This window comes from Zea mays, chromosome 3 (assembly GCF_902167145.1).
Source record: "Zea mays cultivar B73 chromosome 3, Zm-B73-REFERENCE-NAM-5.0, whole genome shotgun sequence".
Lineage (NCBI taxonomy): Eukaryota > Viridiplantae > Streptophyta > Magnoliopsida > Poales > Poaceae > Zea > Zea mays.
Window position 1 is genome coordinate 75,850,619 of NC_050098.1, and position 17,895 is coordinate 75,868,513.

General features: G+C 50.5%; 1 protein-coding gene across 2 annotated transcripts; it reads right to left on the reverse strand.

The window, feature by feature from the left end:
• Positions 1–2,087: 2,087 nt before the first annotated feature.
• LOC103650223 (uncharacterized) lies at positions 2,088–17,618 on the reverse strand. Of its 2 annotated transcripts, none has more exons than XR_564001.2 (2): positions 17,577–17,618; positions 2,088–2,170 (listed from the first exon to the last, which is right to left on the reverse strand). XR_564001.2 is itself a non-coding variant. In XM_008675839.1 (2 exons), the coding sequence occupies exons 1-2, from the start codon at positions 2,563–2,565 to the stop codon at positions 2,137–2,139; spliced, it is 336 nt and encodes a 111-aa protein (XP_008674061.1). In that variant the 5' UTR covers positions 2,566–2,575; the 3' UTR covers positions 2,088–2,136. The 2 variants fall into 2 exon arrangements, 1 of the variants encoding a protein (XP_008674061.1); XM_008675839.1 differs by lacking the exon at positions 17,577–17,618 and adding an exon at positions 2,264–2,575.
• Between the last annotated feature and the right edge of the window lie 277 nt (positions 17,619–17,895).

Consider the following 17,895-nt stretch of genomic DNA (forward strand, 5'->3'; position numbering starts at 1 on the left):
TCAGAAGTACTATCCTCGTGGTTATCATCAACAATATCCCTTTCAGTCCTTGATCGCAAAGTAGGACCATTAGTTGAAGCTGCTAATGTCCTTGTCTACACACAAAGAAATGAAAACATTACTAATCGTCAAGACATGAGGAGTACATGCCCGAGTAATAATGAGAGAATCAATAGATCTAGCATGCGAAACTGTATGTGCATGTTTAAACTAATTAAAGATCATCTAGATACAAGCAACATAGCACAAATTCAGACTTGGTCAAATTTAGAGTAGTTGAACTTAGCACAAATTCAGACTTGGTTTCTCTGCCGATTGTAAGTGTTAATGATTTCTTTGCAGAATTGGTCAAACTTAGAGTAGTTGAACTTAGCACAAATTCAGATTCGTTATATTTCAATGACACGTATTTCTGAAGTTTCAGATTGGTTAATAACTGAATTTTAATTCAGTTCTGAAACCTGAATGGCAGCAAGTTGCCCAGTTTGGAGCTCTATGATAATTAATTTATGGAGATTTTGGTTAAGAGTTATGTAGTAAAGTCAAAGTCCATATGAAGGGGAACAATGTTTATGCAAAGGGTTGACTTGTTACTGTGTAGAATTTGGAGAAAAAGGAGTGACAAAACCCTCTGTCAGACTCAGTGTGATGCTGTTTCAGATTTCTGAAACTGAATTTTCAGTGACATTGGCTGTACTTTGGGGCACTGTAACTTTTGATCCTTTCATTTTTGGTCTTGGACTGCTGCAACAAACTAATAGAGCTATAGTTGGAGAATGCTTTTGGTTGAAAGGGATGGGTTTGTTGCCATGGTGATTTGTGCAATAACAAGGCTTGAATAGGGAGGTGCAGATGGTGCAGCAGGGCTGTTTCAGTCACGTTCAGAGTTTGGTTTGGAAACTGAACAAGATCATCCCCTGCTGCTCGCCCTTGTTTGTGTTTATAGGCTGAGATGTGTATGGGATGGATGCCTGATGTCTAGAAGCCTCACTCCCAACTGAAAGTATCTAGTTTTGGATATTTGGTTTCTAATGCATGTCATTTGATTTATTCTTTATTTTTCCATTTTGCTACAGAATTCTCAGTCCAAAACCACAAGAATTTGCTGCACCAAGACTCTAAACTGATCACTAACACTGAAATTCAGTCTCTGCCAGATACTATTTCGAGTCTGAAAATTCAGACTACACTAACTGCGCTGAACTTCTTCAGTTCGACTGCAGAGCCAAATTCATCTTTCTTTTGCTCCCATTTTTAATAGGGATAGAGCTACCTCCCTACATCAAACTTGCACACTAATATATGTTCTTCAACTCTTCTTATAAAGATATGGCTTAATACTCCAAGGATCAAGCACTAGAGAGCTCCAAAGTTGAGCCAAACACACAATGTCTGTGTGCTGAAACAAGACTAAGTCTGAATTTCAGATTTAGCACATTGAATCTTTGAACTACTGTTACTGTCAGTTCCAACTGGTTTTAGTGGCATTACCCTTAATCCAACTTGCACACCAAAGTATGGTCTTCCACTTTGGTACAACACTCACAACCCAGAACTACATGGATCAGCCCTTAAGGAGTATCCCAAATCTGCTTCAGACTGAAAAATCAGCAGGACTGAATTTAAGTCTGATTTTCCAAACTGAACACTACATCTTTAGACTCCTTTTTATACCAATTCCATATAGATTTAGAGCTTCAATACTTAATAAAAGTTGTTCTCCTATAGTTAATCTACAAGTTTACTATAGCAAACTTTTGCCAAAACCCCCCAGATTAAATCATACAGGGGTCCAGAAATAGGTAAAGCAAACTATTTTTAGCTGAACCAAAACTGTATCAAGTTGGAAATCTGCAATTTACTCCAAATTTCTCTTCAAAACTTGAAAATCTCAACACATGAAATTTGCTTGGTTTTGGAAACTCTATAACTGTACTATTAAATTAAATGTAAAAACATGAACTTATTAAATAGGGAAATATATTAACCTTATGTTTCTTATTGGCTCGATGTGATCCATTTCCTTCTTCATTAACCATAGTACTAGGTACATGGAGATTAAGAGATCTCATCCTCTTCATATATTTTTTTATGTTGGCAGCCCTTTGTAGTTCATATTCATTGACCTCCGTTTCTTTACCCATTCCTCTTCCTCTTACAAACTTTCCTCCTGAATCAAGACATAAAGAGATTACAATCAAGACAAAGAGATTAAAACGTAAAATGAAACATTTTTGCGTAAACATATATAAACATATCTTACTTGCTAGGTTGGTTTTCGGCAATCATTATTCCATCTATATCAGTCCTAACACAACTACCACCAATAGATACATTAACTTGTGTGTTTGCATCCAAATCTGGCAAGAAAGAACCTATTTCTGTACTATTGTCTAGCCTTTCTTCCATATCATACATGTCACGTTGTTTTGACTTCAAAACAGCAAACCAATCAGCATCAATAGGATCTTGCACATAGTAAACTTGAGTTGCCTGAGATGCAAAAATAAATGGCTCATCTAATTCCTTGTCACCGGTATTGAATAAATGCTTGAAGTTGACCATTGTCACCCCAAACTTGTCTATGTTGACCCATTTGTCTCGTACTCGGTTATCAATCCAATCACATTTGAACAATACTATTTTTCCCTGGTGATGGTAGTTCATCTCAAGAATGTCTTTTATAACACCATAATAAGTTTTGCTCATTGATACTGGGTTATTATTGTTTGTCCCATCAAAACTTGTTGCATGTGCAACTAGGGCTACACCACTACACTGCACTGACCTACCCACATTATAAGAATGTGTATGGAAATTTATCCCATTTATAGAATAACTATCATAAGAATGTGCAACCATGTTAGGCTCCTTAGCTAATATTGTTATCTCCTCAGGTACTTCCTCACTCGTTGTTTCCACCTGATGATTTTGAAGATTGTTATTGTACTAAAAAAATAATGTGGAACTATATTCTATATAAACATTTTCCTAGATACTTACGCGTGACTTAAACCACTCGTGAAAAGTCTCATAGTGTAAACGACTAATTGCTCTTTGATTTTGATGACCAGCAGAGTAAAGGTATTCTATATGTTTACTAAACAAACATTATAATTTAGTAATCATGAAATAAATGGATGATATTGATTATAAAATATAGTGTTCAACTTACTTCAAGTAAGGCTCTATATGGTCATAGTTGAACAAGACATATCTATGTGCTTGAAGCCATGTTTTGTGGTCTAATGTGACACTACGCTTACCAACCAATCCACGACCTATGTTATGGAAGAAAGGGGTGGTATTGATTAAATCAACATCCAAGCCATCATCATTTCTTTTTTTTCTGGTTAAATCTAGTTTCACAATGTAAATAGAGAGAACAGAATGTGAGACTCTCATCAAATAGATAACTTTCTGCAATTGACCCTTCTGGGTGACTCCTAGTGCGAACATGGCCCTTACATCTCATTAAAAACCTATAAAGGAGAAATGGCATATATGTTAAACCTCCCTTTGAGTAAAACTAAGTTTAATTTATTTCTAAAATATATCAAAATTTACCTCTCCACTGGGTACATATTACGAAATTGAACAGGGCCAGCAATTCTGACTTGAGTAGGGAGATGAACCATTAAGTGTACCATAATATCAAAAAAGGATGGCAATAATATAGTCTCAAGAATGCTTAGAGTCTCAGCTATTTCTGACTCTAGCTTATGCATATCGCTTATACGAATAACTGGCGAATAGATTTGCTTGAAAAAATTGCTCACACGAATCAGTGCAGCACTAACTATTTCTGGTAAAATCCTTCTCACAGCAAGTGGGAGTAAATACTGTAGCAGAACATGGTTATCATGGCTCTTTAGCCCAACAAGCTTCTTCTCCTTCACATCCACATTGTTTCTTATATCTGATGCATATCCATCTGGAAATTTTACTCCTTTCAGTACCTCACAAAATAACATCTTCTCAGATGCACTCATTGTATATGATGCTGGTGGTAAATATAACTTGTCACCCACTGGAATAGGATGAAGCTCAGTTCGAATGCCTAGGGACTGAAGATCCAAACGATATTTCAAGTTATCCTTGGACTTCCGTTGAATGCCTAGGAGGGTGTTGACAATGTTATCACACACATTCTTCTCGATATGCATGACATCTAAATTATGTCGTAACATTAAATCCTTCCAATATGGAAGCCTAAAAAAATAGACCTCCTTTTCCATATGATAGTAGGCTCCCCTTCCTTCTTTTTTGCTTTCTTTTTATGTTGGCAACCTTTCCCATGCACTGTGTGCATATTCTCTGTTTGCAATAAAACTTCCTCTCCAGAAAGTGGTCTAGGCGCTGGCCTTGTTGGGGCGAAGGCAAAGACGCCACCCTTCACTCGAGGCCTTCGCTGCAGTCGTTGGTCCAACGGAAACAAAACGGGCAGGGACACCCTTCGCCCCACACGACATCAGACGAAGGCCTGCGACGAGGTCATCCCACCGTGCGGCCTCGTCCAGCTCGGAGGCCCACATGTGATCCGGCCCATTGTAACGGGCCTTGTGTGGCCGCTGCGTGTTACGGGCCTAATTTGTAAAGGCATCCCTGTAATTACAGTCTGTAAGCCTGCTTTATGGGAATATTCTGGGGATAACCTAGGTGTCTGAGGGCACATGCATCCTTAACACAAGACGCTGGGCGCTCAGATACCTATAAATACCCCCGCACAGTGTCTGTGAGAGGCCAGATTAACAGAGCTATTGCCGTCCAGCGTGAGAACCCTGTTAACGTCACTGTTCACCCTTGTTGGATCCCCTTGCGACTGAGAGAAAGTTTCAACATTTGGCGTCCACCGTTCGTGCTACGAGAAAACCACCCGCGATGGCACCCAAGAAAGCTAACCCGAAGGCTGACGAGGCTGCGAAGGCAGCACTACTTGCTGCAAGAAAGGGCAAGGCCCTTGCCCTCACCCATTCCACCCACCAAGAGGCCACTGAAGACGACGTTCTCCGCACCTGCGAAGACGACACTCTCCGCACCTGCGGCCCTGAAGGACAATCGCAGCCACCCCCAGGCTTCGCCCCACTGGAGGGCGCGGACCTCACCGAGGACGGTGAAGTCCTCGGCGTCTCAGCGGAAGAACAGCTACAGCTGCGCGCCCTGCGCCTCAAGAACCGCAATCTCCAGAGGCAGAAAGAGATACTGGAGGCCAAGCGCCAGCGCGTGTCCGCACTAGCCAAAGTGCGGCAAATGATACGCGACGAAGAGCAGAAGGCCTAGGACCTCGAGCGGGAGATCGCGCTGATGCAGCGCGAAGGCCACCTTGGCCTGCAGCACGGGCCACCCCTGCAGCAGCGCGCACAACTGGAAGACACGCGCGAAGGCCACCTCGGCCTGCAGCATGGGCCACCCCTACAACACCGCGCACAACCGGAAGACCCGCGCTTCCCCCAGCGCGACCACACCTTCCCGCACGCCGCGCCATTCCAAGGGGTCAACTACCTTGACGAGCGAAGTCCCCTGGCGCCACACCTGCAAGTGATGCCTTGGCCCGCTAACTTCCGGGCAGGGACCTATCCCAAGTACAACGGCAGCACCGACCCAGCACAATACATAATGAGTTATCAGGTCGCTGTTGCATCTTCCGGAGGGGACGACGCCACAATGGCCAAGCCTTTCATCATCGCCCTCGAAGGCCCAGCTCTCACCTGGTTCACCAGGTTGCCTCCGCTATCCATTGATTCCTGGAGAAGCCTCCGGGACAAGTTCCTGCTCAACTTCCAAGGGTACCGCCCAGACATCGACGCCTTGGCCGAACTCTCGCTCTGCAAGCAGCTGGAAAAGGAGACTTTGCGGGAGTATTACCGCAAATTTTTAACACTCAAGTCACAGCTGCCCTCAGTCGATGACCAGATCGCTATCCACTACGCTATTAGTGGCCTTCGCGCCGGCGTCCTCTATAGCCACTGCATCAGAGATCCGCCCAAGAACCTCCAGGAATTATATCAGCTGTTTGAAAAATACGCCAAATCCGAAGAGCTCCACCAGCGCAAGGTTGAGTCCCAGAGGAAGCCCAAAGATGCTCCACAGTCCAGCCGCACGTGGACGAGGACTCCGCAGCCAGACTCTGGTCGAGACGGCCACAATCAATAGCAAGTGCACAACATCGCCAACCAGCACCCCGCTGCTGACGCCCCTCGTCGCCAGGAATATCCCCCCAGGGCCGCGGAAATGGAACTCGCGGTAGGGGTCGGGGGCGTGCGCAGCCGCCGCGCCGATTCTACTGCCTCTTCCATGGCGAAGACTGCGCCCACCAAACCAAAGACTGCCCAGAAACGAAGGCCACCAGAGACAGGATGGCACGGGCGCAGCCAGCCGACAACCCCCGAGTTGTCGCACACACTTACCAGCAACCCCCTCCACCATATATCCACGCCCCCACCCCGCATCCACCGCACCACGCTTACCAACACCATCAGGAAGTACAAATCGTACCTCCCCCACCCCCACCACCACACCAGCAACATCAAAACATCCCCCACGCCCCAAAACAGGAAGACTTCGCCGATCAGCCGTATCGCGGAGTCATTCACATGATAACTGGGGGGTCCAGCACCGACTTCGACACAAAGCGGCAGAAGCGGGACCACTACCGCAACATCAACCACGTCGCCGTCACTGGCCCAGTTGTGCAGACAAAGTGGTCCCACATACCGCTAACCTTCGACGCACGAGACGTCGACCTGCGCAGCGCCCCCCACATCGACGCCATGGTTATCAATTGCAGCGTGGCAGGCTGGGACCTGCACAAAGTCCTAGTCGACAATGGCAGTCAGGCGGACATCATCTTCCTCCACGCCTTCGATCGCATGGGCATAAGCCACAGCCTGCTCAAGCCTTCGGACAACCCGTTGTATGGCTTCGGCGGCAAGGGCACCTTTCCTGTCGGCAAAATAGAGTTGCCTCTCTCCTTCGGTGTAGCACCCAATGCCCGAAGTGAGCAAGTAACCTTTGATATTGTGGATATGGTATATCCATACAATGCCATCATGGGTCGGGGCTCCATCAATAAGTTCGAAGTAGCCATTCACGGACTGTACCTATGTATGAAGATACCAGGTCCGTCAGGCGTTATTACGGTCTACGGCAACCAACAGACTACGCGCAACATAGAGCGGGACTTCGTGCCCGGTCAGAGAAACGTGCACTGCCTCACGGCCCAGCGCGAGGTCCCCGCGCCCGCCAGCCCAACCGATAAACAGCACGACAAGGCACAGCTGCAGAGCAACGACGGGACCAAGACTGTCCCCCTCGACCAGGCCATGCCCAAGCAGACAGTCACTATCAGCGAAGACCTCACTTCGCATGAAGAGGAGAAGCTCCTCTGCTGCCTGTCCAAGAACAAAGATGTCTTCGCCTGGTCAGCCCTCGACCTGGTCGGGGTCAACCGATCCATAATTGAGCACAGCTTGGGAATCGACCCTTCGGTGAGGCCGAAAAAACAGCGGCTTCGCAAGATGTCCGACGAGAAGACAGAGCCCGCCAAGGCAGAAGTGCACCGCCTCCTGGAAGCCAAATTCATTGAGCCGGTGGCTTACCCCACGTGGCTCTCCAACGTTGTGATGGTGCAAAAAAAGAGCGGGAAGTGGCGAATGTGCATCGACTTCACCAGTCTCAATAAGGCCTGCCCAAAGGACAACTTCTCGTTGCCGCGGATCGACAAAATAGTCGATAGCGCGACCGGATGCGAAGTCATGTCACTCCTCGACTGCTTCTCCGGTTACCACCAGATATACATGAAGGAGGAAGACAAGGCTAGCACCAGCTTTATAACACCCTTCGGCACATATTGCTTCATCAGAATGCCGAAGGGACTCAAGAACGCTGGGTCCACCTTCTCCAGGCTTACCAAGACAGTGCTCGACGGGCAAGTTGGCAGAAATATATTCACATATGTGGATGACATCGTCGTCACCAGCAAGAGCAAGGCGGACCATCTCACTGACCTCGCCGAGCGAACATGCGAGACGCACAACTCCGCCTAAACCCGGAAAAGTGCGTCTTCGGCGTTCGCCAAGGCAAAATATTGGGCTACCTGGTATCACACCGCGGCATCGAGGCCAACCCAACCAAAATTCAAGCCATCATAAACATGACGCCTCCTCAGTCCGCCAGAGACGTCCAGCGCTTGACGGGGAGATTGGCTGCCCTCAACAGATTCATCTCCAGATCCGCCGAGCGAAGTCTCCCTTTCCTCAAAACTCTCCGTGGCGCAAAAGACTTCGCTTGGGGACCAGAGCAGGCAGCGGCCTTCGCCTCATTAAAACAGTACCTGTCGGAGTTGGCAGTCCTTACAAGCCCCGACTCTTCACTACCTCTGTTGCTCTATGTTGCGGCTTCGCCGCATGCGGTCAACGCGGCACTGGTGCAGGAGCAGACAGTTGAGGGCGTGATCAGGCAGTGCCCAATTTATTACGTCTCCGAAGTGCTAACGCCGTCCAAATGTAACATGACAGAGCTGGAGAAGATTGCCTACGCAGTCGTTATGTCTTCGTGCAAATTGCGCCATTATTTTGAAGCATTCAAGGTCCGGGTCACCTCAGATAGGGGACTCGGCGAATTGTTCAGAAACCCGAAAGCATCAGTGAGGATTGCCAAGTGGGCGGCCGAACTCTCCGGCTACCACATCAATTTCGAGCCCAGGACAGCCATCAAGTCACAAGTCCTGGCAGACTTCGTCGTCGACTGGACTGGGCCAATAACACAGCCGGACCCGTCCGCAGAGAAGGTCTGGACGATCCACTGCGACGGCGCATGGTGCCATGCGGGGGCAGGCGCCGCGGCAGTCATCACCTCGCCAACCGGAGTCAAGCACATATATGAGGCTCGCCTCAGCTTCGCTCTGGAATCCGACAGATGCACAAATAACATAGCAGAATACGAAGCAGTCATCCTCGGTCTCCACAAGCTGAGGGCCCTTGGGGTCACCACCTGCATCATCAGAACAGACTCCAAGGTAGTTGCCGGCCAGGTCGAGAAAGACTATGCAGCAAAGGACCCCGCACTCATGCAATACCTCGCGGCCATCCGAAGTCTTGAGAGACAATTCAAGGGATTCACTTTGCAGCATGTGGACCGGGCCAAGAATGAAGAGGCCGACGCATTGGCTAAGGCTGCCGCCAGAGGCGAGTCCCTGCCCTCCGACGTGTTCTACCATGTCATCGGCACACCAGTCGTCCGGAGCCCCGAAGGGCTCCAAATAACCAATGACAGCGAGGGCCACCGCATAGTCAACCTTATCATGACCGAAGACTGGAGGGCACCAATAACTCTGTTCCTACAGGGGTATTATCACCCAACCGACATCAACGAGGCCAAGCGCCTCAAACATCGAAGCCGGGACTTCGCACTGATTGAGGGCCAACTCTACAAGAAGGGGGTCAGTCAGCCAATGCTCAAATGCGTCACCGAAACCGAAGGTGTCCAGATCCTACGCAAAGTCCACAGTGGTACCTGCGGCTCTCACGCAGGGCCAAGGGCCCTCGCTGCTAAGGTGATCCGCCAAGGTTTCTACTGGCCCGCAATGATCTGCGCCGCAAATCTGGTCACAAGGTCCTGCGAAGCCTGCCAGAAGTTTTCCCCTCGATCAGGCAGCCCTTTGCAATTTACAAAGCTGATCGCCCACACATGGCCTCTCCAGCGCTGGGGCCTAGACATCGTCGGGCCCCTGCCCACGGCTCAGGGGAACCTTAAGTTCGCCTTCATCGCTGTCGAATACTTCACCAAATGGATCGAGGCAAGGGCTGTCTCCACAATAACATCAAAGACTGCCCAAAAATTCTTTTGGCAAAACATTGTTTGCCGCTTCGGAGTACCGTCCGAACTAACAGTCGACAATGGCAAGCAGTTTGACAGCCAAGACTTCAAGGATTTTTGCTTCTCCATCGGCACCAAGCTTGCCTTCGCCTCAGTCTATCACCCGCAATCCAACGGAGTTGTGGAACGCGCCAACGGAAAAATCTTCACAGCTGTCAAAAAGATGCTCCTCGACGAAAAAAGGGCAAGTGGGCCGATTTGTTACCCGAGGCGGTCTGGGCACTAAACACGACTGAGTGCAGGGCGACCGGGTTCACTCCTTTCCGCCTTCTATACGGATCAGAGGCCATGACCCCATAAGAAATAAAACATGGGTCCCCGCGAACAGTTCCTTCAGCCGTCCCCGACATGGACGAGCCCACGTCAAAGGATCTCATCGATGGAGACCGAGTCTTCGCCCTACAAGCTCTAAACAAATACCAAGCCCAGACAAAAGCATGGCGCGACCATGCAGTCATCCCAAGGGAATTCAGCGAAGGGGACCTCGTACTCGTCCGAACAGCTCGGACAGAGTCCAGGGGCAAGCTGGAGCCTAGGTGGGAGGGCCCCTTCATAGCAAGACAAAAGCTTCCCCCAGCGCTTACAGGCTCACAACACCAAGCGGCGAAGACCTGGAGCACTCCTGGAACATCGACAACCTCCGCAAATTTTTTGTTTGACTCATCAGGGCTGATTCGCCCTTGTAATTCGCAAAAACAATTTTATTCTGGCCCGCACTCTTTTCCTCCCGGGGGGTGAGGTTTTTAACGAGGCGAAGCCATATAATATACAAGTGAAAAATCCCCCGCAAAAACATGCGTCGAAAAAAGACCGCGACGACGGTCTTCGACATTCGACCATTACGAGGTCACCGCGAGGCTCAGCGCTAGCCACCCTCGCGTGCGACAAATCCGCGCAGAAGTCGCCTAAGGGTGCAGCCGAACTAGCACAACAAGTGCAAAAAACCGAAGTCTACCGCGAAGACTATCCGTGCAGAAGTCGCCTAAGGGTGCAGCCGGACTAGCACAACAAGTGCGAAAAACTGAAGTCTACCGCGAAGACCATCCGTGCAGAAGTCGCCTAAGGGTGCAGCCGGACTAGCACAACAAGTGCGAAAAACCGAAGTCTACCGCGAAGACTATCCGTGCAGAAGTCGCCTAAGGGTGCAGCCGGACTAGCACAAATGCGAAAAACCGAAGTCCACCGCGAGGACTATCCGTGCAGAAGTCGCCTAAGGGTGCAGCCGGACTAGCACAACAAGTGCGAAAAACCGAAGTCTACCGCGAAGACTATCCGTGCGGAAGTCGCCTAAGGGTGCAGCCGGACTAGCACAACAAAAGCAAAAACGACCACACCAAACTGTCCGCGCCAAGCCCGACTATATGCGCACCAGTACATCATAACAAATACACCTGACCAAGTACATAACGCCTTCGCAAGCATAGCCAAATGTGCGGGGGCACACAACCTCATCATACAAGCCTTTACACATGTACAAGCGAGGGCACCACACTCTACATCGGCTCAACCTTAGGAATAATTCCCATCTCCCTATAGTTAAATAACATTATCCTAAGCTCCTCACCCGCAAAAAGACTTCACAATTCCCCTTCACTTGTACTCACGGCGGCTGGCAAAGACAACAGTTCCTGCCGGCCAGCCCTACTCACACGAAGCCGACCTCCCTCCGCCCCACTCACTCTACGCTTCGCAACCGCCCTTCGCCGCTGGCGCCCGGTACTCGGACCAGGCACATCTTCTGTGTCCGCGGCGTGCGGTGAAGCTTCCGCCGCGGCCACATCCAAGGCCGCAAAGTAGTCCAAGTCATCCTCCGACGACTCCTCAGTCCACTCAACCGAGCTCCCAGAGTCAGCAAAATCAGAAAACTTAGACGCAGACCCATCATATTTATTACCATCATCCACGGTCGAAGCCGCCAAAAAATCAGTAGTGGCGGTTGCGTGCGCAGGCCCAAAATCTTGAACCTGCGCAGCAACCAAAATTCAACAACATATCCAAAATTACCTAACTACCCACACCCACTACGCCACCTACGAAGACCCAGCAGTCGCGGGAGCCGCCGCTGTCGCCTCCGCTGTTGCCTCCGCTGCCACCGTCGCAGGATCCTAAGCCCTCGGCGCAGCGGCTGCGGGGGCATCAGGGGCGCCTTCGGCGGTCTCTGGGGGCGGGCCTCCGCCGGCCGCAACGGCTGCGGGGGCATCAGGAGCGCCTTCGGCAGTTTCCGGGGGCGGCTCCAGGGCGGCCTCGGGCACAGACTCCGTCGGGTTCGACTCCGGGTCAGGCAGCGCGCTGTTCAACGCCCCGAAATCATCCACCCTCTCGCCACGCGCCGCCTGAGACACAGCACACAAATTCAGCAAACCCATACATAGCCCACATCCAACAAACATCAAACAAAAGCCAAATGTTACCTGAGCCCTCGCCGTCTCGGCCCGCTCCCTGACCACCTCTCGACCGTGCGGACCCCACATCCGGTCGTAAATGGCTCCGGCGGATTCCTTCACTATAGGGTCCTCAACCTTGTAGATATCTCGCTCGAAATCTTCATCAGCTTGGTCGAAGACCTCATAGTGTCGGCACCCTTCGCGAGAGAGCGCGTTCATCGCCCCCTCGCAGGTGACCAGGGAAGCATAAGACATTAACCCCTCCACGATAGTGGGGAGTGCCTGCAACTCCTCCTGTACCCACTCCAGGCAGCGAAGTCCGGGCTCTCGGTCCGGCACTTCGAAGTCGCCGGTCCGCGCACCCAGCTCATGGTATGAATCCATAAGCTGTTTGCGCGTCCGCTCAGCCTCCGTGCGCGTCGCGGCCTCGACCCTCTCCACACGGCTCTCCAGGGCGCTGAGCCGCTCCTGCAACTGCTCGGCACGCTCCCTCGCAAGATTGCCCTCCGCCCGCGCCAAATTGGCCTCCGCCTACGCAACCTGCGCCTTGGCGAGGGCCTCGTTGGCCTCCCTCCTCTCCTCCGCCAGTTGGCGCCGGAGGTCAGTCTTCTCCCCCTCCAGTGCAGCCACCTTGTCCGCCAGCTTGCGGCACTTACTGTCGGCGGCCGATTTTTCATGGACGGCGTCAGCATGTTGCGTCCAAAGTATCTCGACTTCGGCAGACACAACTGCCGTGAGGGCCCCCGACGCCGCGTGGTCTGCGAAGTCAGCCGCCTGCAAAACACACGTAAGACCGCGGCCCCAACAAAGCCGACAAAAAAACCCGAAGTCTAGCTCAACGGACCTGATTTAGTGCCTCCTTCATCTCCTTCAGCCGGCGGGACACAGCGCCCGCCTCATCCCTGACAGCCGCGAGTGCCGACATCTCGCCTCCGGCACTAAGAGCACCGCCCTTCGCCTTCGGCACTACGGCAGCCGCCGTGGTCGCCGCGACAGGCGCAACAATAACAAGTTGGCCTTCGTCCGACCCTGCGACGTATCAACGAATTAAAAAAAAACGAGCCAACGGCTTACCACCAAGATAGTCGTCCACACTAATATCTGTGGCGAAGTCGGTGACGCGCTTGCCTGGCGACGGCAGCACTCGGGCCGCCTTCGCGACCTCCGGCACCCTGCTGGACGGTGGCACAGCCTTCGCCGACTTGGAACCACCGGCGCCAGCCACAGCCTCCGGCGCCTTGCTAGATGCAGGGACGGCCGACTTCGCCGCCAGCGGCGGCTTGCCTCCGCCGGGGGCAGCAGCCTTCGCAGCCCCTCGCTGCCTCTTCGGCCTGGCTTCATGAAGCCTGACAACCGCCTGACGCTTCTGTGTAGCTTCCTGGCGATCCTTGTCCATCACTGCCGACACAACAGCAGCAATATTCCGCCCGTAAGGAAACACTTTCCATTCACGAACCATGCGAGATGTAAAAAAGTCTTCGCCGGCCGCATGGGGGATAGGAACATTCCTAGGCCACCAACCCCCGGTAACCCTCAGCATCCGCGCCGAAGACTCCCGGAGCTCGGGCGAAGACATCCTTCCCCCCGGGGCCGCGCATGTCCTCATCAATTCTCTAGCAAAACCATCGGAACCTAATTTCCTCTTCTTAGAGGATGGGGCGGCCGCCGGCGTAGGGTCGTCTCCAGTCTCTACCACTGGCTTCTTCCCGCGGCGGTCCACATCGTCTTGGCCGGGATAGCCGTTATACGGCAGTTGATTCAATTCAAAAACCCTGTTCAAATGGTCATTCGACCCGCGGATATCCCAGCTACGCTGGCCCTCTGTCCTCGGCACGTACCGACCAACAATCCACACCGCCCCATCCTCCGCCTCACGCACAAAGGCGGCCGGATCGCGGCTTTGCAGATCCAGCGCGAAGGCAGGACTTCGCACCATCTTCCCACCATAGGAAGGCATCTGGCGAGGGCACACTTCGCCCAACGCCCAGCCATGCGCCAAGGGCCATACCCCGTACGCCACAAATTCTTCAACCAAATCGCGCCCACTGCTCAGGCCGGCGGCGCACCGAAGGGCCCCTTCGTCCGCATCCTCCTCCGCCACCTCAAAGGGCGGGTATGCTGAGTAAAAATGCGAACACATCTCGGACACGGGGAGCCCCTCATGGTCTTCGACGGTACCCTCCGCGACGTAAAACCAAAACTCATTCCAGTTGCCCCACTTGTTGCGGGCGCAAGGAACCAACTCGACTACCTCCATCGTGGTCTTGCCGGTCTTCGGCATAAACGTATAGGACCCAAACTGGGCAACTTCATCTCCAATCATCCTCTTCTGCCAGTGCAAGCAATAGTACTTCGCAAAGACTTCGACTGATGGCTGTCCGCCGTACGAAGTCATCGCCCAGACATACTTCGACAGAGCCACCACGACATTTGGAGTCAGCTGATGTATCTGAACGTTAAACCTGCGCAGGACTTCTCCAACAAATCGGTGCGCAGGCAGGCGGAGACCGGCGGCGAAGAACGCCTCGAACACAACCAACTCGCCTTCCGGCTCGGGGACTTCCTCCGTCCCCGGGACACGAGCAACTCCGCCGCCAAAGTAACCCAGCCGCTGCATATCTTGCACGCGGACCGACGACATCCGCGACACGCCAAAATCCACCGTATCGCCGGCGCGCAACTCCTCCGCCACCAAAGTACTCAGCGTCTCCTCAGACGAGGCGTCGGCCGGCGGCGAGGCGTCGGCCGGCGGCGTAGCGGCAGCAGAAGAAGAGGAGGTCGGCATCGCTACGTACCGTCGGCGGCGGCGGGCAGTCTGCTTCACTCGAGCCAGATCTCCGGCGAACAAGAGCAAGGCGGGCAGACGAGCAGCAAGACGGTGGAAAAGGCGGCAAGGGTTTTCACGGAGCGCGGAAAGTGAAGTTCAAAAAGCGCCGACCCCCGCCCCCTTTTATACACAGGGCGCGCGCGCTTCGGGAAACCCGCAGTCCAACAGTATGGTGTCAATCAACGGTCATGTCAAAAACCCCCGCGGAACCACTTCGAGCAAGGGCAGCGTCTCCGCCATCTAGCGACGTCTTCGGCACCAGATGACTTTGTCGAACTGGTCCCTCGGAGGGCAAATGTTGGGGCGAAGGCAAAGACGCCACCCTTCGCTCGAGGCCTTTGCTGCAGTCGTTGGTCCAACGGAAACAAAACGGGCAGGGACACCCTTCGCCCCACACGACATCAGACGAAGGCCTGCGACGAGGTCATCCCACCGTGCGGCCTTGTCCAGCTCGGAGGCCCACGTGTGATCCGGTCCGTTGTAACGGGACCTGTGTGGCCGCTGCGTGTTACGGGCCTAATTTGTAAAGGCATCCTTGTAATTACAGTCTGTAACCCTGCTTTATGGGAATATTCTGGGGATAACCTAGGTGTCTGAGGGCACATGCGTCCTTAACACAAGACGCTGGGCGCTCAGATACCTATAAATACCCCCGCACAGTGTCTGTGAGAGGCCAGATTAACAGAGCTATTGCCGTCCAGCGTGAGAACCCTATTAACGTCACTGTTCACCCTTGTTGGATCCCCTTGCGACTGAGAGCAAGTTCCAACAGGCCTGTCCTCAACTTTACCTTCAAACGAATCTAGATCAAATCTATATGGATGGTTTGGGCCCAGGAATCTACGGTGTCCCATATAACAATTTTTTGTACCTTGTTTCAATCGTAGAGAACATGTATATGAGTGGCATTCAATACATGCTACTTCACCTGATGTAGTACATGCTGCAATGTACCCTAGGCCTGGATAATCAGATATGGTCCATATTATTGCAGCACGTAATTGAAAATACTCATGCTTTGCAGAATCATATGTTCTCACCCCTTCAACAAACATATCTAGCAGATCATCAATTAGTGGCTCAAAATAAACATCTATATCACTACCAGGAGATCTACGACCTGGAATGAGCAATGAGATAATGAAATTCGTTTGCTTCATACACAACCATGGTGCAAAGTTATATGGGATGAGAATAACAGGCCAAATGCTATAACTAACATTCATGGACCTAAACGGATTAAAACCATCTGTAGCTAAAGCAAGTCTAATGTTGCGACTGTCAGAAGCAAACACTGAGTGCTTTTGGTCAAAATCCTTCCAGAGAGGTGAATCTGCAGGATGCCTTAGTAATCCATCTTGTATACGCTCCTCATCATGCCACCTCATGTCACTTGCTATCTTAGATGACAGAAATAACCTCTGAAGCCTTCTTTTTATTGGAAAATAACGAATAACTTTGCATGGAACCTTGTGTACACGTTTTCCATTTAAACTTATCCTTTTTGATTTCCAGCGTGACCTTTCACATGTGGGACATGCATCATACTTAGCATACTCCTTCCTAAACAAAATACAATCATTTTCACATGCAATAATTTTGATATACCCGAGTCCTAGACACTTAATTACTTTCTTTGCTTCATTGAAATTTTTTGGCAATGCCAAGCCATCAGGGAAAGCCTCCATTAGTAGATCTAGTAGCATATCAAAACTTTTATCTGTCCACCCTCCAAGCAATTTCAAGTGAAGAATTCTTATTAAGAAATGCAACTTTGAGAACTTCTTACACCCTAGGTATAGGTCTTGGGTATTATCTATCGCTAACTGATTGATGGCTTCTAAATCTATATCAGTTTCATCTAAACCATTAGATACTTCAAAATCCCCTTTATCATCTAGACCACCAGCTAAGTCATGAACCAAATTGGCTATGTCATCTTCATCTGAATTGTTCACAGCCTCTGTATCAGTGTAGTCATGACTATTAATAGGCACAGAGTCTCTTTCCCCATGATAAGTCCACCTTTTGTATCCCTCTTGAAAGCCATCACATATCAAGTGCGCACGAACTTCATTTTCATCTTTCCATAGAGAATTAACACATTTTCTACATGGACATAGAATTTTGTTTCCACTTATAGAATTGCTAAACGCAAACTCAATAAATCCAACTACCCCATCTATGTAGACCTTCGTGTGCCTATAAATATTAGGTACAATAACAATATGTTGGTCAAAGGTGATTACTACAAAATAATGGTTTATAGTACATTGTTAGAAATATACCTAGGTTCATTCATCCACCTTTTATCCATGTTGTACCTTAACAAATAATAAGATGAAATGTACCCTTCACAGTTTCATAATGTAAGTGCAAAAAGGGTGGAAAAGGGCGAATCATTACAAGTATCAAAGATAAAAGCTGAATTAATTAGTTTTTTCTGGTGCAAATCAACAGGAGATGGAAAAGTAACAAGTAAAGATTACCACTGATCAATGGATGTCGTCCAAGCGTTGTTCACGCACTTCTTCAGGTGGTCCGGCGCCCGCCCTTGTCCTCGCTAGCGGCAGCAGTAGACTTATGCCAAACACAAATAAATATCTTCAGTTCTTCACCATAAATTTTTTATCACAAATTTACAATGGCACTAATAAATATTCTGAAACCTGAACTATCTTTCTTCAGTCTTGGGCACCAGCAGCAGACTACACCACCGCACGATCACAGGGCACAGCGTTGGGCGGTGCTGCGGTGGTCGATGGGGGAGGGACCGGAGGAGGACGCGTCGGCGCAGGGCGTGCACCG

Bases quoted from the DNA above. Each gene is read 5' to 3' on its own strand.
- LOC103650223 (XM_008675839.1), bottom strand. From the start codon at position 2,565: ATGGTCAACTTCAAGCATTTATTCAATACCGGTGACAAGGAATTAGAT. The intron at 2,171-2,263 runs GTAAGATATGTT...GTCTTGATTCAG, and splicing joins GCCGAAAACCAACCTAGCAA to GAGGAAAGTTTGTAAGAGGA.